We start from the raw sequence: 24,037 nt of genomic DNA, 5'->3' as shown, positions 1-24,037 counted from the left end.
ACTGCTCTCTCCCCAGTTGTACATGTCAGTCTTTGTGAGACACATCTGCAGTAATAGTTGGGGAAACGTCCATGCAGCTGTTCCTGGGGTATGTTGCTCTGAGGTAAACACGGCTGCGGGAAAGCCCCGTATTATTGTGCTCCGGATGACGTTCCACACTCTTCCAGTGTTTACCGTGGAATCAACTCTGTGCCAGCAGGCAGGTGCTTCCTCACAAAACTCTGCTTTTCCAGAAGATTTGATGATTGACTTGATCTCAATCAAACATGTGAACAGTGCAGCACGATTATGAAAAAGAACATGATGAATATTATTAGATGAATAGGATGATTGCTTATAATTTAGAAAATCACACTGTAAGAGAGTTTAAACAATATAGTCTAAATAAGCCTGTACAATGTGACATGACTGTCAGCAGCTCCAGCTATGATCGACGTTTACGACTCTCTTACTAACTTGCTCGAGAAACATCTCGACCAGGAAGAGAACAAGAACTGAGGAGAGTCTTTAAAACATAAAAAAGGTCGTGATCCCTGCAGAACTAAAACGTCTTTGCTCCTATCTCAAGTGTTTTCACTTATGTGATGGATTTGGTGAAATGTACTCATAAATACGAATGATTAGCATCTCCTTCAGCGTCTGCTTCATTATGCTGCAACCATCAAAGCAAAGTTTTTCATAAAAGCTAATCTGGGTGAATAACCATCACCTGCAGGTGCTGAATTAAGGCAGCGCTGAATGTCACAAGTTTTGGTAGTATTAAAAAAATGTTTCCAATCTACCACTATTGAAAATAATATTTTTTAGATAACTAACAATAATTAATGATGATAATCACGATACTAGGAGTATCAGGCAATAAATGGTGTCTGTAATATCATCACAATGACATCATGAGTGGGTGCGTTCCATACTCTCCTGAGGGTGTCCACTGGTTCTTTCGGGTACCATAAATTACTGAAAGGGAAATATTTTTTTTCTGACAGGTGTTTATATCAAAACCTTTCATCATTATAAGTATATTGGAACTCTTTATGAAATTCCTCACAGGTGGACATGTTTTGTTCTGTTTTTTAGTGAAAGGGAGCAGAAGTGCAAAGAAGCCAACGGAAATCCCTCATAAGTTATTAGCTAGTTACCTAACTCATTGGCTTACTCCATTTAGATTCCATTCTGCAGTATTCCTGCTGGTGAGTCTTGTTCCCTTCTCGCTGGCTAACAGGAAGAAGCTTCATCGTGGCTCATGGTGCTTCCCTTTTAGTGTGTTGTGCCAAGCTAAGCTGTATTCAACCTAATTGATTTTTTCCCTTCTGTAACAGTACTGTAACAGGAAATGAGTATACTTCCCAGGAAATAAGCCTACATCCATATTTCACAATAGAGGACTGTTGCATGTTGGCAGCAAATGTAGTACAAAGGCATCTAGGGCTGCTAGCCCTTTTTCTTCAAATAAAGAAGCTGGAGAAGAAGTGATCTGCCCCTCAGTGTGGTATTACATAGTCAATCAGAGTGACACCAATTATGTAAGTCACATGACCACATGAGACTACAAAATGGAAAGTGTGACAGAGGCAAATCCATCAGCGCTGTCTGATGGGACGCGCAGTCGAAGGAGAATGAAAGAAGTCTCAGTGGAAAGTCTCATGTAGTCCTTCCTCAGACCCTGATGTCTTTAATTTTGTCAGGTAATTTGGACAACTCACCAAACTGAATCGGCTCCGTTGTAGCATTTCAACTGTTTTATCGATGGTTTTGCAAGCATGATGATTAAATTACTCCAAAACTAATCCAACGTCAACACTCAATGACAGCCTACATAGTAGGGATGAGGGAGGGACACATCAGTAGACCTGATCAGTGACCCATCAGTCATGCTTCTTTGACCTTTACACCATCTAACTTTGAACATGTTAAATAATTCTAAAAGTCAGAAACGTGAATGTGACATTTTCACTTTGAATATACATGCATTACAAAAGAATGATAGATGACATTACTTTAAAGTACATTTAATTTCAGAGAATAAGTACAGTACATTTAGCAGCAATAATGAAACCTCTGTACTACAGAGAATGAAGTATTTTCTTCCTGATAAACTGGTGAATGATGTAAAGCAGAGTAACAGGAGACGCCTATTGTTATACATCACTCCCATGACTTTCCAATATGTTCATGTTAATCTTGTATAGAAATCCATTTGTCACTTTAACATCATGTCCATTTATTCACAATGACGTTAATCACCTTTCACTTTTTCTCTTTGAATCCAGCACTAAAATATTACCTGCATCTGCACAAAAGTAATTTTAATATTTAAATACAATATCATTAGAAATTTCTGGATTTCAAAAATAGTGCAATGTTAACCAGAATATATATACATATATACTCATATACATGTATAGATTTGTATTGTTTTAATAAAGAAATACATTTTTCCCAAAAAGCCTCCAGAAACATGCAGCTTAGATGAAGGTGTCACGCTGAATTGTCTGTAGGTATGAGCGTGTTTGTTTGTCATTCATGTGGCCCCATGATGAGATGGTGCCTTGTCTGGGGTGTAACCTGCCTCTTGCCTGTAGTCAGCTGGGATAGGCTCCAGCTTAGCATAATATCTACAAGGCAGATAAGAGGCTGTAGGAAAGATGACCGCGATCGTCTCTTCCAGGAAAAAGTGGATGGACGGACGGACAGATGGATGGATGGATGGATGGATGGATGGATGGATGGATGGATGGATGGATGGATGGATGGATGGATGGATGGATGGATGGACTTTTTCAGTTAGTGGAACAGTAGACAATCGTTTACCATGAAATAATGAATGTCATGTTCTGTTTGAGGCTCACAGTTACAGATGACATGAATTAGTCATAGAGTGTGAATATAATATTTCCTTTACATATAGTATAGACTAGTTTAAACATTCAAGTGTTTATGAGTCCTTTACCATACTACAGTAACAACAGCTGCTGTGCATGTTCTCCATCTAAGCTTTAAACTGCTGGAGTCCTTGTGTTGTAGGAAAACTCTCTGTGCTTCTCTGCAAGCCTCTTCAGAGTAGGTCAATTTAACACAAACTCTTTTTCAGAGGTTTTCTTACTCTTTAACTTTTTCATGGGTGTTTATTTCCATGCCAGAATCTTCCATATCTGCATAAGTGCCTTCCTTAGCTCCTGTGCTCCTTCTAGTAGAAGTATTTGCTTGGATTAATCTTTCAGATTACTTTTGGTCATCTATTTAGCTTGGAACAAATGTTTCAACATCTTCATCACTTTCATCCTCTGATCCAACTGAATCTTCTTCATCATCAGAATCTCCAAGCATTCCGTTACTGACTTGTTTGACTCCATCAGTTTTGTTCTCCTCTTCATTGAAGATTTCAACATTGTCTTCATCCTTGTGGCTTCCATCTGGAATATTAAAACTGTCACACCGTGTTAAATTTGTCTCCGTCTCTTCATTGTTATCATCATCTATATCGTCAGTTTTGTTTTCTCCATTTTCATCTTGATTCTTCTCTGTCTTGAGCTCCACTGCTCCATCAGGGCCTCCTGCATCGCTTGTCTCAGCCACCAGGTCACTTTGGTCGTCTGTGTCTACGATGTTGTCAGGATTCATCTCAGAGTCACTGACAGCAATCAAAGATTCTTCATCAACTCCTTCTCCAGGTTTCTGTTTGTTTTCCTCTGCAGGTTCATCTTTGGTGTCACCAGAGGATTCTTCCTTCGCAGTATTTGTGTTCCGCTTTATTTCAGGTGCTCCCAGTTCATCTTCTGCTTCAGGTCCTTCAATCTCATCTCCTGTAGGTTCATCTTCATCTGTTGCACTGGATTCCTGACCAATTTGACTTCCAGTGGAAACCTCCCCATCAGCCTGTTCAGATTCATCGTCTGTCGTTTCATTTTCCTCCTCTCTTTCAGATTTATCATCTTGTTCTTGTTCTTCTTGTTCTTCTCGTTCTTGTTCTTCTTGTTCTTGTTCTTTGTGTTCTTCTTTGCGTTCTTCTTTGTGTTCTTGTTCTTCTTGTTCCCCTTCTTGTTCTTCTTCTTGCTCTTCTTGTTCTTGTTCTTCTTCTTGTTCTTCTTCTTGTTCCTCTTGTTCTTGTTCTTGTTCCTCTTGTTCTTCTTGCTGTTCTTGGTCTTCTTCTTGTTCTTGCACTTGTTCTTGTTCTTCTTCCTCTTGTTCTTGTTCTTCTTCTTGTTCTTCTTTGTGTTCTTGTTCTTCTTGTTCCCCTTCTTGTTCTTCTTCTTGCTCTTCTTGTTCTTGTTCTTCTTCTTGTTCTTCTTCTTGTTCCTCTTGTTCTTGTTCCTCTTGTTCTTCTTGCTGTTCTTGGTCTTCTTCTTGTTCTTGCACTTGTTCTTGTTCTTCTTCCTCTTGTTCTTGTTCTTCTTCTTGCTCTTCTTGTTCTTGTTCTTCTTCTTGTTCCTCTTGTTCTTGTTCTTGTTCCTCTTGTTCTTCTTGCTGTTCTTGGTCTTCTTCTTGTTCTTGCACTTGTTCTTGTTCTTCTTCCTCTTGTTCTTGTTCTTCTTGTTCTTCTTCTTGCTCTTCTTGTTCTTGTTCTTGTTCTTGTTCTTCTTGTTGTTCCTCTTGTTCTTGTTCTTGTTCCTCTTGTTCTTCTTGCTGTTCTTGGTCTTCTTCTTGTTCTTGCACTTGTTCTTGTTCTTCTTCCTCTTCTTCTTGTTCTTCTTGTTCTTCTTCTTGTTCTTCTTTGTGTTCTTGTTCTTCTGGTTCCCCTTCTTGTTCTTCTTCTTGCTCTTCTTGTTCTTGTTCTTCCTCTTGTTCTTCTTGCTGTTCTTGGTATTCTTCTTGTTCCTCTTGTTCTTCTTGCTTTTCTTGGTCTTCTTCTTGTTCTTGCACTTGTTCTTGTTCTTCTTCCTCTTGTTCTTGTTCTTCTTGTTCTTCTTGTTCTTCTTGTTCTTCTTTGTGTTCTTGTTCTTCCTGTTCTTGGTCTTCTTCTTGTTCTTCTTGTTCCTCTTGTTCTTGTTCTTCTTGTTTTTCTTCTCGTTCTTCTCCTTGTTCTTCTTCTGATGCTGCTGTGTCTACATCAGCTGTCTTTTCATTCATATCATCCTCGTCCCTGGTAATGGTGTCTTTCTCCACAGCAACCTCTTCTTCAGATTGCTCTTTGGCTGTTTCATCATTTGCTTCAACAGTTTCATCATCATTTGTAGCTGCCACAGTTTTGTCTACATCTTCATCAGTCCCTGCGCATTCTGCTTCCTCTGTTGCATATTCTTGTGCAACTCTATTGGCCTCTGTAGCATCTTCCTTAAACCCTCCAGTCTTCTCATCCTCAGCAATTTCATCTTCAGCATCATCTGCATTGAGAGATTTTACAGATTCATCACTTTCATTTGCAGATTCCTCTGCTTCACTTTCAGCTTCAGCGTCATCTGTAACAGCGTCACCTTTTTCTGTGGCATTTTCTCCATCAGCTGCTGTTACATTGTCTACAGTTTCTTCTTCATCGGTCTTGACGACACACCCTTCTCCATCTTCATCCATCCCTGCTCCAACGTCCTCGTCCATTTCAGATTCATCTTCAGCTGTTGCTGCCACATCAGACTCTTCTGCAGTATTCTTATCTTCAGCTTTGTCGACGTCTGCAGGGTCTAGTATTGATTCGTTTTCACTTACAACACCCTTGTCTTTTTCTGCAGCACTTTCATCTTCAGTTGTTGCTTCTTCAGCTGGTTCACTTGTTGCTTCATTATCCTTTTCTGTGGAGTCATCTTCTGCTAAAACATCTTCACTGGTGCTAACGGTTGCTTCATCATCATCATCAACGATCCCTGTCTCTTCCACATCTTCAACTGTCCTTGCTACCACCTCTTTGTCAGACTCATCCCCAGATGTGTCTGCTGTATTTTCATCTTCAGCTGTGGTTTCTTGAGACACAACTTCTTCACTCACAGAGGCAATCTCTTTCTCAACAACCATTTCACCTTCAGCTGTTGCTTCTTCAGCTGATCCCTTTGACAGCTCATCATCCATTGCATCATTCTCTACTTCAGTGTCATCTTCATTTTTGGTGGCATCTGAACTCTCTGCAGAACCATCATCTCTCGTGGCAGCATCTTCTGTCACATCTTGAACTGCTCCTTTTTCCAAACCCACCTCTTCATCTTCGGCCTCTTTGTCAGATTCATGTATACTTGGGGATGTCACATCTGACTCTTCTACTGCATTTTCATCTTCAGCTGTGCCTTCAGGAGCCTTATCCTGCACTTCTTCTTCACCAGCAGCCACAATCTCGTCTTCATCATCAGGTGTCACTGCTTCCTTGACATCATCTTTGTCTGATTGATGCTCACTTAAAACTGTCACGCCTGTTGCTTCCGGCGCAGCTTCATTTTCAGCAGTGTCATCTTCTTCTACACTCGCCACATTTTCAGTTGTTGTCTTTTCTTTCGGTGCTTTTGATGATTCATCAGCTGTTGCTTTGTCACCATTCTCATCTGATGACTCATCTGAACTGGTGGCAGTATTGTCCTCATCATCATCATCAGTCTGTTCTTTCGTAGACCCCTGCTCACTTATGGCTTCCACCGTGTTCTCTCTTTCTGTATTTTCATTCTCAGATATGGTTACTTCAGGAACCTCCTCCTTTAATTCATCATCCTCAGATTTAGCTTCTTCAGATGTGGTCTTTGATAGTTCATTCACTGTGGTTGTGTCATCAGTCTCTTCTGCTGACTCATCTGTACTCACTGCTACAAGATCCTCTTCCTCATCAACTTTCTCTTCGTCCACAGCCTCACTGTCAGATTCATGCTCACCCGTAGTTGTCATAGTTGTTTCTGCAACTGCATTTTCATCTTCAGCTGTGGTGGCGTCAAGATTCTCCTCCTGCAGTTCATCTTCACTGGTAGCTAGAATCTCGTCTTCATCATTAGCTGTCACTCTTTCAATGACATGATCTTCATCTAACTGATCACCTGTCTCTTCAGCTGCAGTTTCATTTCCAGAAGCTTCCTCCTTCATTTCATTTTCAGCACTCGGCTCATCTTCACCTGTTGTGTCTTCACCTGGCTGTTTTGATGATTCAGCAGCTGTTGCTTCATCATTGTTCTCATTTGCAGACTCATCTGAACTGGTGTCAGCATCGTCCTCCTCCTCATCAACTTTCTCTGTTTCCACAGTCTCTTCTTTCTCAGATTCATATTCACTTGTGGCTCCCATAGTTGTCTGTACTTCTGTATTTTCAACTTCCCCTGTGGTGGCTTCAAGAGCATTTACACGCAGTTCATCTTTACTGTCACCCTCACTCTCATCTTCATAATCAGTTGTCCTTTCTTCAGTGAAATCATCTTTGTCTGATGGGTGCTCGGTTAAATCGGCCACACCTGTCTCTTCATTTTCATTTTGAGTAGCTTCTTCCTGTGTTTCATTTTCTGCACTCATCTCATTTTCAGTTGTTGCTTCTTCATCTGGTTCTTTGGATGAATCATCAAATGCTTCTTTATCATTGGTCTCATCTGCAGACTCATCAGAAGTGGTGGCTGTATTGTCCTCCTCATTATCATTAATCTTCCTCTCTTCTACAGTTTCCTCATCATCAGATTCTTGCTCAATTGTGGGTTCCACAGTTGCCTGTAGTTCTGTATTTTTATCTTCACCTGTGTTGGATTTTGCTACTTCTTCAGATGGGTCTTTTGAAGATGACTCACCTGTATAAGTAATAGCATGCTCCTCATCAAATTTCTTACTTTCCATAATCTCTTCTTCGTCAGATTCAGTTTCCACAGTGGACTCTTCTACTGCATTTTCATCCTTCATTTCTAGCATATCTCCAGCTGTGTCTGCTTTCTGTGTATCTTGCACCATGGATTCATCTTCATACGATTCTTCCCTTTCATCTTCTTTTACCATTTCAACAGTCTGCCCCCTCAGTTTTGTGATGTCATTGTTTTCAGGACACTCTTTTTGACCTGCATCATGACAATCGTCATTCTCCGCATCAAATAGTACTTCATTCCCTTGATATTCTCTTACAGCGCCAACAATAGCATTTTCAACAAGCGTCTCCACTGTCTTTTCATTTTCAGAGTGAGATGTACAGTTGATATCCAACGTTTTACTTTTATCAAGGTTCTTCATCACAAGAATTTTCTTTAGGTCAAAGTCCCCACAAACAGGTGCAGTGTTTAGAATTTCTGCAGGCAATGTTGGTCTCGATGTAATTTTTTTCTTAATGCATGTTTCGCATGGACAGTATTCATCATCGTTTAAACTACGCTGGTCACTGTAGGATGTGCCTGTTGCTGAACCATTGCTTTGTCCCGCTTCCAGATCAACTGACTGTTTAAGAATCATCTTCAGTCTCTGTCTTCTCTCGTTTGTTTGTGCTGATGATGATCTGGTCATTGCATCTTCAGAAGGTCTTGTCGGGCCTGTCTGACCTTGAATTTTCCTCCATTCTCTCTCAATACTGGTTTGGATTCTTTTGTGGACTTCCGTCTTGAGTTCATTTATCATTGTATCAAGTGGCTCATCATCATCCAAGTTCCACCTGACTTTAATCTCTCTCATTGCATTCACATAATGAGTCATGAACTGCTTTTCTATTTTAGTTAATAAGGTTAAAACCCAAACAGGATCAGGACCTTGAGAAATCAGTTTGGTTAGCTGTTCCTTCTGAAGGAGGGGGGAACTCTCTGAATTACTGTCTTCTTGACATTCTGCCTTGACCTCCTCTTCACATTTTTGTCCACTACTGTCAATTCCTGAACTCTTATTTGGGGAGGGTGGTGTTTCAGGTAGTTCTCTTGGACTATCATTACTTCTCATTGTCTCATCTGTTGCTGGATCATCATCCTTTTCATTTCCTTCATGCATTGTCTCTACTGTTCTCTCACATGTCTGCTTAGATTCTGCCTCTGCTTGAACTTCACAGATTTCTTGTGCTTTCTGTACCATATCTGCAATGGCATGTGGTTGAGACAAACCAGCATTGACACCAACGCTGCTCTTCCCAGAGCCCGTGGAGCCACTGTTAACATCCACGCCAGAGGATGACGTATGATTAAATTCATCATAACCAGAATGACAGTTATCTTTATGCAACATGTTCTCATTTTCTTGAGGAGCACAAAGCCAAAGGGACTGAAGAATATTCATTAGCTCCTGGCATCTTGAATCTCTTTCATTTGCATTTTCAGGATTACTTTCTATTAATTGCAACTTCACGAGACAATCCAGAAGACCTTGGGCTGAAGTGCTTAATTTACGTCCATACACTGGGGAAATTTCTGGTAAACTGTTACATCTGTCATGCTTTGGACTTAAAAGCACTTTCATCACCTGTATGGAGGAATTAAACATTTTTGTGGGAGCTGTTCTCTCAGCATGCATAGTATGTGAGTTTGGTGCTTTTGTGTTTGTTTGACAACCACTATTTATCACAGCCCCTTCATTTGTGTCTCCTTTATCCTCTGTTGCAGATTCGTCCATTCCATTCACTTCCTCTGTTGCATGGCTAGTGATTTGCCCATCACAGTCTCCGTTAAGTTCACCCACATCATACATGTCACTATCTGCTGGTATTTTCTTCAACCATTCATTCACTACTTCAGCAGGAGATGCATTTGGTAAGTTAGATGGTACCATCTTAAATCCATCACCATTTGTGCTCTCACATCTTTGTTTGCTGCTTTTGCCACTTTTGTGATCAGTGACACTCCCATCAATGTCTGTCGCTGTCAAATGACCATTGACGATCCTCTCAGACCCAACGGATTTTGATTTTCTAGTTGATGTAATCTCTCCCGTCACTTTGATAAGGTCAGAACTGGACAAAGTTTGTGACAAATCACTTTCATCTGACTCTGTGTGACAAATGTAGTTCTTTAGTTTTGATTGTTGTTCATCCTGACAGTTCTCTGGGGAAGACAAAAACAACTTTGGTTCTGTAATAACCTCTGCACTTCCACTTTTTGTGTGTTGCTGGCTTGGCTTGCTTGTTTTGGAGCAACAACTTCCCTCATAAACTGAACATCCACTGGTCTTCTCAGAAGAAACTCCATTGGTGATGTACATGTTGTAGTTCAATTCCTTTCCCACACATTCGTCTGTTCTCAGGTACTCAGGTATCTCAGGTACTTTGGATTTTCTAGATTTCCAAGACACGTTTGAATTGGCAGATGAGGATATTTTTGACCGCCCTTCACTTTTCTTTGATGAGCTGATCGATATGGTGCTTCGTGGCCTCCCCTCAGCACCTTCTTCAGAAGGTCTCTCAGCGTCTCCTACCAAAACCTTTGAATTTGATTTGGCTGATTTCACAGAAGGCGTGGCTGGCGCACGAGCTGTAGTGTCCCCAGTACTTTCTTCTCTTGGAACATTGGCAGCATTTGACTTGCGGGACTTCGCTGAAATACTTGATTGTGTTGACTTGGCTGACATGACTGATTTAGCTGATAGAGTGCTTGGTGGTCTTTGCACAGGAGTTCCATTATTTGCATTGTGTTCTTCAGAAGGAAGGTCACATGCTGTACACTTCGATGAAACAGAAACATACGAGTTAGTGTCTGTCTTGCTCGGTGGTCGCTCTACAGATTCTGCTTCAGCATTTTCTTCAACCGGTTTTCCTGCAGATTTTTCAGACACCCCAGTTGGAGGTCTCTCTTCTTTTTCTTCTTGCGTTTTTTCTTCACGTGAAAATGTAACCGATCCTTCAGGTGATGCAACTGACTTTGCAGATCTGTTTGACGTAGCACTTGTTGTATTCTCCAGAATTTTGCTTTTTGATTTACTCGATTTTAATGACAAAGAAGAATGTGTGGATTTTACTGACATTGAACTCTGGTCTATACCTTCAATTTCATCATCACCATTCCTATCAGAACCTTCAGAAACATTTAATTTTGTAGATTTTTCTGTTGCACGTGACTTTGCTGATTTAGCTGACAAAGCGCTAGAGGCTCTTTCTGTTTCTAGATGTTCTGTTACATCTGCACTAGGAGCATCAGAAACTTGTGGCTCAGGTGATCTTTCAGAAAAGTGAGACTGAACTGATTTGGCTGACATACAACTAGCTGCTCTTTGTTGCGTTTGCTTCGTGCCATCTTCATCAGGGTTCCCAAAGATTTCTTCAGCTGGAACATCAGAACATTTGGACTTCTTGGATCTTGCAGAAATATTTGAATTGACTGACATTGAGCTCATTCTCCCTTTGCTATCTGGATAATCAATCTCCGTATTGTGTTCGGAGGGAGTGGCAGAAGCTTTGGATTTCTTGGATACTTGAGAAACATTTGACTTTCCTGATTTTGTTGATCTGACTGACATATTGCTTGAAGCCCTGTTTGCAACCTCAGTATTTCCTTCTCCTAAGGCAGGCAAGATGTTTGAGTTATTTGATTTTGCAGAAATTGTTGACTTGGCAGACATTGGACTCTCTGTTCTGCCTTGAGTTTCACCCTCATCATTTCTGTCCTTACAAGAACTGGTATCAGATTCTTCAGAAGCATGAAATTTTATGGACATAGTATAATCATGTGACCTAGAACTTACATTACTTTCTTCAGCTGAACACTTTGATCTTGCAGAAACATTGGATTTGTATGAATGAACTGACATTGAACTTATGGATTGACTTTTATTGTGATCCTCTTCGTCTGTGTCTTGTGGAGAATCAGCAAGGTGATCAACAGGATTGTCAACGGCTTTGGACGTCTTAGATATTGTTGAAATATTTCCCTTTTCTGAGTCTGCCTTCATTGACACTTTACTTGGAGGTCTGTCTTCAGTTGAACCTTTTGCGTTTGTAGATTTGGCAGAAATAGTTGACATACCACTGTGAGCTCTCTCTTCACCATCTTGAACATACGGACTGGAAGTTATTTTATCAGAAATGACTTCAGAAGTATTTGACTTGTTTGATTTTGTAGACCCGTGAGATTTTGCTGAATGGGCTGACAAAGCACTGGACGCTCTCTTCCCAGACTTTGTGGATTTCACAGACACATGTGACTGCACTGATTTCAAGGACGAGCAGCTTGGCGCTCTGACTTCAGTTTCCTGTTTGTCATTTTCATCTTCCGGACTCTCAAAACTTTCATCTGCTGGAACACGTGCAGAACAATTTGACTTATTTGATCTTACTGAAATATTTGATTTTATGGACTGAGAAGACATTGAACTTATTGCTCTCGCTTCATTCTGACCTTCATTGATTCTTTCCTCTAGATTGGCAGCACCATCTCCTACTAGAACCTCAGGTACTTCTGATCTTGCAGAGACAGTTGACTGCACTGATTTTCCTGATCTGACTGACACATTGCTTGGAGCTCGCTCTACATGTTCATTGCAATCAAATACAGCTGAACCACTGGGTTCTATTGACTTGGAGGATTTGTCAGAAATAACCGACGTGGAACTGTGTGGTCTCATCTGATTGTCTTCACCAGGAATTGGGGAATTTGGTTGGGCAGATTTTATACAAATATGTGGGATGTCTGCAGTCTTTGTCGACGCTTCAGAAACATGTGACTGGACAGATCTGGCTGACATACAGCTTGCTGGTCTTTCTCCATTTTGGTCTTGTTCATTTTTGCAACCAGGTGACCCAGCGCTATGGTTACCTGGGACAGGAGACCATTCGGACTTATCCGTTCTTGTCGAAATAGTGGACTTTGCTGACATCGAAGTAACGGACCTCACTTCACTCTCCCCTTTAGCAGTTGTTTCCTCCGGTTGGTCAAAATGATCGTCCAGCTGGACTTCAGAAACCTTTGATCTTCTAGACGTGGCAGATATATTTGACTTTGCTGATTTTCCTGATCTGACTGACAAATTGCTGGAAGATCTCTGTGCGTTACTTTCATCAAGTCCTTTTGACTTTGTAGATTTGGCAGAAATGGTTGACTTTACAGTGTTCACTGACGCGTTACTTGGTGCTCTCTCAACAGACTTGTCTGATATTTCAGAGAAATGTGATTGGACAGACATGGTTGACATGCAGCTTTGTGCTCTGTCTTCAGTTTGCTCTTTGGTATTTTCTGTTCCATGGTTCTCAAACCCTTCATCTGTAGCAAGAGAGCATTTTGACTTTCTCGACTTAACTGACTGCACTGACATTGAGCTCAATGATCTCCCATCAGTCTCTCCTTCAATAATCATTTCTTCAGAAGCGTTGCTGCAGCTTTCAGGAGGAATTTCAGAATTCCTAGATTTTCTTGATACAATGGAAGAATTTGACTTTTCAGATGTAATAGATGTAATTGAGATATTGCTTGGAGCTCTTTCTGTGCATTCTGAGTGATCTGCAGGATTTCCAAGAATATCTGAAACATCGCTGTGTTTGGAATTTTTACATCTGTCAGAAATGACTGACTGTGTTGATTTTGCTGATTTAGCTGACAAAACTGACTGTTCTGATTGTACTGACAGTGCGCTGGGTCCCCTCTCCTCTTCATATTGAGTCATGTTTTCTCTACCTGGGTCATCACAGCATTTGGACAGCTGTGATCTTGCTGAATTGTTAGATTTACGGGATACGTCTGACATGCAGCTTGGTGCCCTCTCACGGGTTTCCTGTTCAGCATCTGCCTCACCACAAAAATTATCACCATGTTTAGAAAGAACTTGAGAAACATTTGAGTTTGTAGATGTGGACACATCTGACCTGACTGACCTCGCTTTAACACTAGACGCCACTGATTGTTCAGATGCATTGGATTTTACTGATTTTCTGGACCTCGTTGACAAATTGGACTTGGCAGACTTTACTGACATGGTACTCGGAGCTCTCTCCAAACTCGCCGCCATTTCTGCTTCAATATCAGTTTTATTTGAGGACACTCCCGACAGAGCACTAGGTGATCTTGCACCATTGTCTTGCATTTCTTCTGCATTTTGTTTAGTCTCAGTTTCAGTGGTTCCAGACTTGGCTGACATGGAACTCAGTGCTCTCTGGTGAGTTTCTTCCACAGCATGTTCTTCATCTCGTTGCTTAGATGTTTTTGAATGTGTAGATACTACAGATACATTTGATTTTGATGACATGACGCTTGGCACTCTCACTTGATCTTCTTTATCCTCCTTTGCTTCATCTTCTTCCACAAAAATCTCATCAGCATTTTGTAAAATTAATGGCACAGGAGAATGTACGCTCTCATTGGATTTGCCCTCTGAATTCTCTTTGGGTTGACCTTCGGAAGTTCTTGAATGTTTAGATTTTGCAGAATCGTTAGACTTCACTGACATTGCACTGTGTGCTCTCTGTGCAATTATATTCTCACCTGTTTCTGGCAGGTTTTGAATACCTTCCTCTTCAGCTGTTTCCAACAATCTTGATTTTGATTCTGCATTTGATGTAGCAGATATAGCACAGGATGTATTTTGTTCTATCTCCTCTTCAGGCGGTTCTGGTTGAGCAACCGTTGATCCTTTTGATTTAATTGAGGCTTTGGATTTTGATGACATGGAACTTAGTGCTCGTCCTCCATCAGCATTCTCCTCTGATTTATGTTTTTCAGCTGCCATTTCAGTCATTAATCTTTCAGATTTAGAGGATTTCACCGACATGCTACTCAACGATCTTTCTCCTGCTTCTTTGTCTTCATGTGTGTGTATTTTTTCTGCTGCAACATCTGAGGTATCGCATTTGGATGTTGAGGCGTTTGAATGAAATGACGTGGCACTTTGGGATCTATTCTGTTCTCTATCTTCAGACTCTATGTTCTGTATTGGTTCAGATCTCTCAGAGGTATTTGATTTAATAAACATGGCACTTGATTGATCACTTTGTACATCACCAGCTTCATCTTGGGTATGGACTTTTCCAGATTTTAAATCATCTTCAGGTCGATTAGATGCTGTGCATTTACAAGTGTATGATCTTCTTGATTTTGTTGATTTGCCTGACTGCTCTGAAGCACTGGATACTCTTGCTGCAGAGCTCAGAGGTGACTGTTGTGTAGATGATGATTTTTCCACTACTGCACTTGTAGAATGTAGTGGGACATACTCTTCCTCGTGTCCTACTAATGCCTTAGAAGAACCACTAAGAAAAGAAACGGCTTCTTCTTGTTCTTCTTGCACCTTCTCACTTGTAAGGATGCAGTGTTGGACAGTTTCTGATGCTGTCATACAAGTTTCTCTCTCCATCCTCTCATCCGTATGCTCTTCACTTGATCTAGACATTGTCCGCCTTTTGATAACCATCTTTCGAGAAACCATTGTATGTGAGGAAGCTGTTGAGCTAGAAGACTGAATGCAGCGACTTTCTCCTTGTGTAGAAGACGCATTTCTCCAGATGTCGTAATCTTGGCAGGGAGAGCAGTGAGGACGATGAAGCTCCTCTGTGTGTCTCTGGTAGCACCTGTCGATGTGAGCCTCATTGTACTCACCAGCAGAGATGTTTTCAGATTCTGAATAGCTTACATCATTACATTGTGCAAAATTGGATTCATTTTGTCCATGGAGATACTCCAAGTTCTTTCTCCTTAATACCTCTGTTGACCATTGCAGGGTCTCATCATTTTGTAGCCGGAAGCGAACTTTCATTTCCATCGACAAGCTGCCATCTTTGTTAACACGAACCCGTTTCTCAATATCATCATCTCTCATCCCATCGTCTGTGTGAGGGCTGGAATTCACATTGTCTGGAGATTCAGTTCCATCTGGTAATGACTTATCAGATGACACTAATTTTCTGGTGGGTCTGGATTCAGACTCTGGTTTTGAAGTTGTGGCACTTCTCATTGTTGGTTGTCCTTGGTTTCAGGCACAAGTAAGGCAGAAGTAAAGGAGAAAACAAAAAAAATAGATGACATTCATCTCTTTGTCTCACAATGCACAATTACATATACTGTGTACTGCAGAAACAGTTCACAGATAGTTTACATACTCTGAGTTTTACCAGTAGGTTTGCCTACTTGTCTGGCAGGATAACTCAAAAAATATATTATAAATATTTTGATGATACTGGTCTTGATCTAAAACAAACATAGACATAGATATTTTATATATATATATATATATATATATATATATATATATATATATATATATATATATATATATATATATAATATCTATGATTCAGAAATGTAATCATTGGCAATAAAGTGTTTCTTGTACCCTTGTGTCGTTCGTTGCAGCCCTCAGACTGTGACATCATGCTCAGCTTTGGAAGTTTATCATCAGACGTTTTCTGAAACGTTTCCACAATGGAAGGATGAGTGGGTTCACGTCCCACACAGACAAGGACACTGGGACACTGGATGAGACTCTGAACGCTGTCAATCTGAAGCAGAAAGAGAGAACATAGTAGATAAGACTGAGTTTGTTTCTTGAATAAAGTTTGTAGAAAATTAAAAGTAACAGGCAGAGATTTGGAACAGACTGTACACTGTAATGGACATCTGTGATTCCTTGTACATATTGTAAATATGTACAAATAAAAACAGTCTAAATACAGTCTTTTCAGTCAATCAGTCCATGTCATGTTTAGAAACAGGCCACTATGATAAGTGTTTGAATTGTGTCAAGGCTTTGCCCCCACTTTCGTTTAACAGAATGAAGTCACTGCTGTGAGTCAAGACCAGATTAATATCCTAATCCAGGATCAGCTTGGGTAAACTTCAACAAATGACGGTGCATTCTCACAACGGTGAGCAGCCGCTGCTCAGCTGTCAATTTAGTAGACTGAGGGGCATAGACTTGCAAACACAATGATTTGAGCATTGTAATTCAACATAACTTGAATTATAATGGGGGGTGGGGGGGTCAAACAATCACCACATCCTTTAGGTGGGGGGAAAAAAAGTCAGATGCATTTGACTCTTGAACAGTTCTCTTTATATTAGAAAGGCACTGAGGGTTCAGTCGTGCAGGCTTGTTGCTATAATATTACCACCATTGTCATCATCACCTTCTGTCTCATCAGTGATTAGCCTGAATGCTAATCTAGGGGTGAGCATGTGCTGACCTGTTTTCTCACCATTGTACCATTCACTAAGGCCCAATAAAACTAGTTGCTGTATTTTGTCATCCATCCTGAAACACATTTTGAATTATCTTAGAATTCAACTTTTTAAAATTACGACTTCCTATTTGGGCTGTTTTAAAATGCAATGACATTTTAAAAAATGCTTGTTTTTACCACTAATTGGAGGAGATTATGAAACTTAAGAATTTAATCAATACCCCAGATACTGCCGTCCCATTTTATTTAATTTATGTAAGTACTTTTGCATTTTCATGACACTCAATGCTGATCACTGCTGCTTCTGCTCACAACTGACAGATATGAAACTCATTTTTCTCAGGTGCAGTTTTGATGAAACTGCAGTTTTGGATTCTGTATCTGCTGTTGATGAAGGTAGATGAATGGCTTCATCCATGGTCACACTAAACCTGGGTGAAGATAATTAATTGCTGCTGCAGAAGACACATTTCTCAGATACCCCTGTATCACCACAGAAGAAGTGGAGTTCCAACATTGACCTGTTTTCCTCTCATAAATAGCTCTGATTTGACCAAGATTAATGGTTTTCAAATAAGTAGCCAGAATGTGACTGTGTGAAGGTAAATCTCTGCTTCATCCCCTCATGCACACTTATTCTGATAAACATACGTTTTAAACAAGTGCAAGATAAACAGAACTGACAATGGGTGAGTGTATTTGTTGTGTAAACGTTTATCACTCATAGATAGAAAGAAAATGTTGGCACGTTGAACAGATACAAAACAAAAACATCACATGGATTTCGATGCTAGAAAGTTATTGGACATTTCTATATATGATTTTAGAACACCTAGACTGTCCTGGTTCAGAAATGATTTATGGAATTGATGCTAACAGATTCCAAAAGATTTTGAAGTCACCATAACTTATTCTCCTATTGTAAAAAAAAAATCACCTAAACTGTAGGTTTAATCATCCAGTGTTCTATTTATTTCCATGGCAAAAGGTGAAATGGTGTAGATTTGAAGAAGAATCAAACTTTATTGGCCCACATAGGTCTTGAACCGACCACCCTCCGATTCCTAGCCCAAACTTGGTGGACTGAGCTACTGCTGCTCCTATGAATGACTTGCGAACTCAGTACAGAACAACTTAAACTTGTATCTCAGGTTACTGCTGTACCTATTCTTTAATATCTAGTTCCAGCTGTGTGTGGCCTCACCTTGCGGCCCTCCAGAGTGTACAGCTTCCTGGTGTGGTAGTGCATGAGCTCAGAAACTTCCTCCAAGAAAAGCCTGAAACTGTGAAGACTCCTGTGATGCAAGACGATCGACTTCCTGAAGGAGGGGTCACTGTTCTTCAGTAGCACCACCCTCTTATTGTACCTGCGGTGATAAATGTTGTGGCCTGATGGGTCCTCCTTAGGTCTGGTGGGTCCCTTCAGGCCATGCTGGTGTGGATCATAGCTGTGGTATTGTGTGTGAGAGTGACACAGAGGTTTGGCCAGAGTCCCTAATGATTCCAGGGCCTGAGCGTGTCTGTACTCAGAGCAAAGGTAGCATTCCTCCAGAGGATCGTAATGGGACACCATGCCATGCTGGGGGATCCTGGGCAGCCAGCTGGTGCGATGCTTAAAGGGTGGAGAAGACTTGTGTGAGTTTTCACCACCTACAGTGTTGAAGCACTGGAAGTTTTGCTTGTGGGATGGCATTTTGGACGGTAGGGTCCTCGTTCTAGTTGGATGATGGGCTCAGGTGAGAAGATGAAGAGGGAAGGTTGCCCCTAGTCAGGTCAGGGGAAAGTATGGTACAGCACATCTTCATCGCTCCCATTCATCCCAGCTGAAAGAGAGAATATAACATAAGATGAATATTAGAATGGGATGAAGACTTAGAAAAAAATTAAGTTAACTATTTTTCTGTCTGCTATTCTTACACTTCTAATCTAAAAATATTCATCAGTTAGATATATAATACTTCTAGTTATTTTAAAATCTGGATGAATGACAAACTAGACAATGTAAACTGTCCTTTTTTTTGCCAGCAAGAGGCTAACATGCTCTTGTAAATTTTACACACACATTTTAGTATTAGTAAATATTTTTTTTAATTTATATTCTGTGCTAATACATTAATAGACTAAAACAAATAAATTGACACTAAACATAAACTCAGTCACAGTTTGGCAGCTGTTCAAATCACTGATCTTCCAAAACACATGACTTAGCTGACATGTACTGTATGTACACACCACTGAGAAGATCAGAGTACATTAGGATGGGGACACTAAGGATGCAGCAGCAAATAAATCCCTCAGATGACTTTAAATAACAAGCTTAAGTCTCTGCCAGCAGTGAAAGTGGACATTACCTCAGTGATCATTGCTGAAGAAAAGACAATCTTAGCAGCTTCTCCAGCTGTCAGTAAGGCAAGGATTACCTATAAAAAGCAGCAATATCTGCAATAAGCAGAATGTGACAATACAGGGATACAGATCATGTATTGTTGCTGGTTGGAAGGGGATGAAGCTCAATACGAAAATGAAAATAAAAATGAGTCAATTTTTGTGTCTCAAAATTAGGCCAAGCTTGACTGACACATGTAAAGAGCAGCTCTGACTGTTGTGTGAATTCTTTTATTCGCAATTTTATATATTTATAAGTGAAGCTGCAAGTGTCGACTTTATAATAAACATTTTGACAGTGAAAAGAAAGTTGACCGAATGTGTTACTACTGTTAAATGTCATGATGGTATAGTCACACCTGAAGAGGTTGAATCTAAAGCATGCAGATAGTTTAAAAAGGAATTTGTCTAGAATATAGTCAGGGAATATTATTCTGTTGAACGCAGCACAGTCAAAAACACACCAGAAGCAAATCATCTGCAAACTAGTAAATTATTCATCCATACATATATTTTCTTGCACACAAGACAATCACTATCGTCTCACAGCTGCTTTTCTGGCTTGCGGGTCATGGGTCTGCAGGAACCTATCCCAGCTAGCTATGGGTGAGAGGTGGGGTACACCCCGGATAAGATGCCAGCTCATCGTGGGATCACATGAAAGACAAGCATACATTCTCACACTGACACCTGTAGTAAATTTGGTGTGATCAATTCACCTAGGCTGCATGTTTTTTGGAGGTGGGAGGAAGCCGGAGAACCCAGAGAGGACCTACATGACCGCAGACAGGAACAGAAGCCAGAACCTTCTTGCTATGAGGCAGCAGCGGTACCCCCTGAGCAGCCGCACCCTGAGCCTGTACTCATGAATCAGTTCTCTTTATTCAGAGAACTACAAATACAAACAGTTTTTTCTTTACTCACAATGATCAGGAAATATTTGTGGCCTTGGATCCTCAAAATAATACCATTTATCCCTAAGGTGTCATGTCTGCCAGCTGAGACTCCAAAGAAATGAAAACAAGGAAAGTATAAATCATTCTGCATGCAGGCCAGCCTGAGTTCACCCAGTTTAAAGGGGATTATTTTATCCTTTGTTTGTGCAAAGACCACAAACCACCACCCAACATGACACAAATTCTAACTTAGTAATAATCTTTTGCAAGTGCAGATTGCAGAGTTGATCATTCAGTTATTGGTGCCTAGTTCCTTTAGATATGCAAAAACCAAAGCAAAAACATTCATGCATCAGTTTTGATGAGGATTTTAAACAGTCATTCTGTAGACAAAATGTGTATACTCACCAGATCCAGAATCCTAAACGAACTAAAATGAACATAAATAGTTCCAATGCCACAGCATGCAAGATGTGAAGTCCCAAAGACACACCAGAGCTTCTGCAAAAGAGACACCGGTTCAAAAGCCTCCCTCCAGAAGCAGGTCCACCTGCTAATCACATGAGAAGCTAAGGATAGAAGGAAAAGCCTTGCTAATCACCCTGAGATTGGACCAAAATCTGCTGAGGCTTTGGACACATGACTTGGACTTCACCATTGCATAAAGGGAGTTATAAACACTTTTGGAAAGGACCTGAAGTGATCAGTGATAATCTATGACTTGGCAGAATAGTTATCTGTGAGGTGTGTTCCCTTCAGGTATCTTTGTAAGACTCTAGTTAGCATTCTTTATGTATAATACTTCATATGCAAAATATAAAAACATCTTATTGTATATCAACTTAACATAATGTTAAAATATTATTTGTGTAATAAATGTGTTGGTAGAACAAAGAACCATGCATTGACATTTCTTCTTAGGAATGGTGACACTTCTTTAGGCACTGTTGTGATCTTTCTTTGTACATATTAATTAATATTTTACCAATAGCAAAATAATTTATGCTCCCTTCCCTTCTCTCCCCATTGGAATACATTTGAAAAAAATATGTCAGGTGATCCTTTTTGCATTTTAATCTCAAAAGAGAAGCCTTTGCTATTCGTGAAGAACAAAACAGTTCCAAAACTAAGACTTGTATGTGTGTGTGATGTCTTCCTGTGTGTGTTGGGCAGTGTTACAGCTCAAATGAATGAAGGATTTTAAAACACAACATAACAATAAAGAACCACAAGTATGTATCAAAGGTAGCTCTAATGATTTCCACTAGGCTGAAATGTTAGCATGTTTGTTTAATACAATTGGTGGAATTGATATTACTCAATTTGTCCTGAAGGTTTGTTTCAGCTATATTTTTACTTTTGAATAGACTAATGGGTTTATTAATGATGTATAGAAAAACTCAACAAAAAAAATCAGAGAACAAACAGAAATGTCAAGTGACATAAAAGTCAAGAGAAAGTAAGACTGCAAAGCAAAAAATTTACTTATGCTTTAAAGTTGAGATTTTTTTTCATGTGAGATTACATTGTACTAAATAAAACCCATTTTGTTACATTCAGCAATCTGCCATCAAACATAGTTTTTCTACTGCTGTGTGACATGTCACACCACCTCCTACCATATTATAATCACCACACATACTGGTAGAAATTTGCGTAATGTAAAAGGGAGGCCCAAAACTCATACACATGTGTGGTGTGTTTACTGCAACTGAAAGTGCAGTGAATTCAGTTTTTTTTTTTAGAGAACTTCCTGTCTAAATATCACCTGGGGTCAGCTCGCTCTTTTCAAGGACAAAGGAATGGCCACAGAATATGTGAGCGGTTACTCTTATCAGAGGCTGGCAGCCTGCATGCCGATCCCTCCCTGTGATGCTGGGAGTATCAAGAAGTGCTTCATCACTGGAGCACCCACTCCCACAAAGCTTACATGATCACAGGGTGAGGCAAGCCCTCATGCTGCCATATGTCTTCAGCCTTAAGGAGCTTGATGGGTCACGGTGAGGTGGTGTTGAGGTAGGTGGATTTATTGCGTCCTGACTCATGGAAGAAAACAGTAGAAAGACCCCCCACTGCTGAGTCATGACGGTGAGCGAGTGACTCAAAAGAACTGCTGAGAACTTGGTTTTGTCCTCCTGTCCGTTGGCTTTCCTGTGCAAGGAAGGTACCTCCCTTCACTCCCCTTGTAAAGAGCCACAATCAGTTTGGGTCATGATTAACAGATGATTTATCATTTAATTAAATGAATTCTAAAATAAATATTTTTTTTTCCATATTGGGGAATTCACTGCCAGCTACCCAAAAAATTTGTAGTCTGGATTAAATTAAATTAGTAACATGCATTTTATTCCCCTATCCATAAGATCCACTCAGCAGGTGGATCACCATCGCAGCACGAAGCCTTGAAGCTCATCTGTCAGACTCACACGTGAGCACTGATACTCAGGCTTAGCACTCCCCCCTTCTGACTGTAGTTAAAATATCAGGGATAATGAGTGTGTGGCCGGCTGTACAGCAGGATTCCTGCGATTGTAAGTCAAAGCACTGTGAAAGTTTCGCAGCAGGGAATGGCTCCACTTAAACGGTACAATTTGAAGGTTTAAAACCAAGTTGTAGGTTTAAAGCTTAAACGATGCATTCAGTCACATATGATACTGTACTAACATTCTTATGTAATTTCATTAATATAGACGATCAAATAGCAGAGTAGTTACATTTAGTTGCAAATAATTGCAATTATAAATCTTCCAATATGAAATAATGAATGTGAACTATAATCATTTAAATTATACTATAGAAATACAGAATAGATACCAGAAAGTTTGTCTCTTATAGAGAAATAAATTGCTATATAACAATATTCACAAAGTTTTTTCTAATACCAGTGTTTGGCATTTTTCTGTAAAAGAGAAAGTGAAAACAAAAGAACTCATGTTTGTTTGCTCTGTTAAATTAAAGAACCCGTGCATTCTTGAAACCTGAAACCAGACAGACTTCCTCTGACCGCTGTTCTCTCTTTGACCTTTACCTGTCAGAGTGAGGTCACGCTAAAGCTTACAGCAAGGGACGTACAAATATAACCAAGAGAAAAAGACATTTAGACGTGAAGCACCATTACACAATCCCACAGCAGCAGGCCACGCCTGCACAAATCCTGCTGTGCAGACCACTTTAGAATACTGATTTAAATGTCCAGTTGTACTTATTCATCTAGAGTTTGTGTGTTTTTCCAGTACAGATTTGTTTGTTTGTTTGTTTATTTATTTATTTATTTGCTCAGTCAAGCAAAAATGACTAATATACTTAGATAACAGACAGTATTTCACCATTTTAGTTTGATAATTATGCAGGACTGAAGTTGATAGTGCATTAAAAGTAAGAACAGTGTAAAGCTCAAGGTACGTTGCTATATACAGGATATTTAGGTGTTTGTGTTTTCAACACTTCCTGATGCTTGTGCATGGAAGTATTTTGCATCTGTGTAGTCATTTTCTGGAAAGGAAATCTTTGTGTCTGACTACAGCTGGCTTGATGCTTTTGCATTTGCCTCATCTGAATAAATAAATGGAACACATTTCAGTGGGAAGAAGTATGGAAGTATGAATTATGTTTTATGTTGTTGAATGAAATGGACTGTGTCTGTAGCTAAGTCATCTGTAAATAGGAGAGGTAATTGCATAAATATCTATTATCTCAATTATCGTAAATAGAGTACAGTATTTGTTAAATGAAATATACTTCACCTACGCTGACTTGTGCATGACATAACTAGTCACTTGTATTTGTCTTATGTGATTCTGTTTGTTTCAGAAAAAGGTGT

General features: G+C 40.0%; 1 protein-coding gene across 1 annotated transcript; it reads right to left on the bottom strand.

Annotated features, from left to right (window-relative positions):
• Positions 1–3,240: 3,240 nt before the first annotated feature.
• Positions 3,241–18,629, bottom strand: rp1l1b (rp1 like 1b). Its single transcript, XM_068343327.1, has 5 exons — positions 18,141–18,629; positions 16,090–16,255; positions 15,057–15,722; positions 4,757–10,592; positions 3,241–3,916 (listed from the first exon to the last, which is right to left on the bottom strand). Exons 1-5 carry the CDS (start codon positions 18,627–18,629, stop codon positions 3,241–3,243), a joined length of 7,833 nt encoding a protein of 2,610 aa, XP_068199428.1.
• Positions 18,630–24,037: the final 5,408 nt, after the last annotated feature.

This window comes from Antennarius striatus, chromosome 19 (assembly GCF_040054535.1).
Source record: "Antennarius striatus isolate MH-2024 chromosome 19, ASM4005453v1, whole genome shotgun sequence".
Taxonomy (NCBI): domain Eukaryota; kingdom Metazoa; phylum Chordata; class Actinopteri; order Lophiiformes; family Antennariidae; genus Antennarius; species Antennarius striatus.
The sequence above is the reverse complement of the archived record's forward strand: the minus strand, read 5'-3'. Positions and strand labels throughout refer to the sequence as shown.

What these genes read in the sequence shown, in the direction of transcription:
- rp1l1b (XM_068343327.1), bottom strand. Translation starts at nt 18,629, where the DNA reads ATGCCATCCCACAAGCAAAACTTCCAGTGCTTCAACACTGTAGGTGGT. An exon ending in CCAACACTGCATCCTTACAA is followed by an intron (nt 10,593 to 15,056) that starts GTGAGAAGGTGC and finishes AAAAATCTGCAG; the next exon opens with GAAAACCGGTTGAAGAAAAT. An exon ending in GAAGAACAAGAACAAGAAGA is followed by an intron (nt 3,917 to 4,756) that starts GCAAGAAGAAGA and finishes TAAATCTGAAAG; the next exon opens with AGAGGAGGAAAATGAAACGA.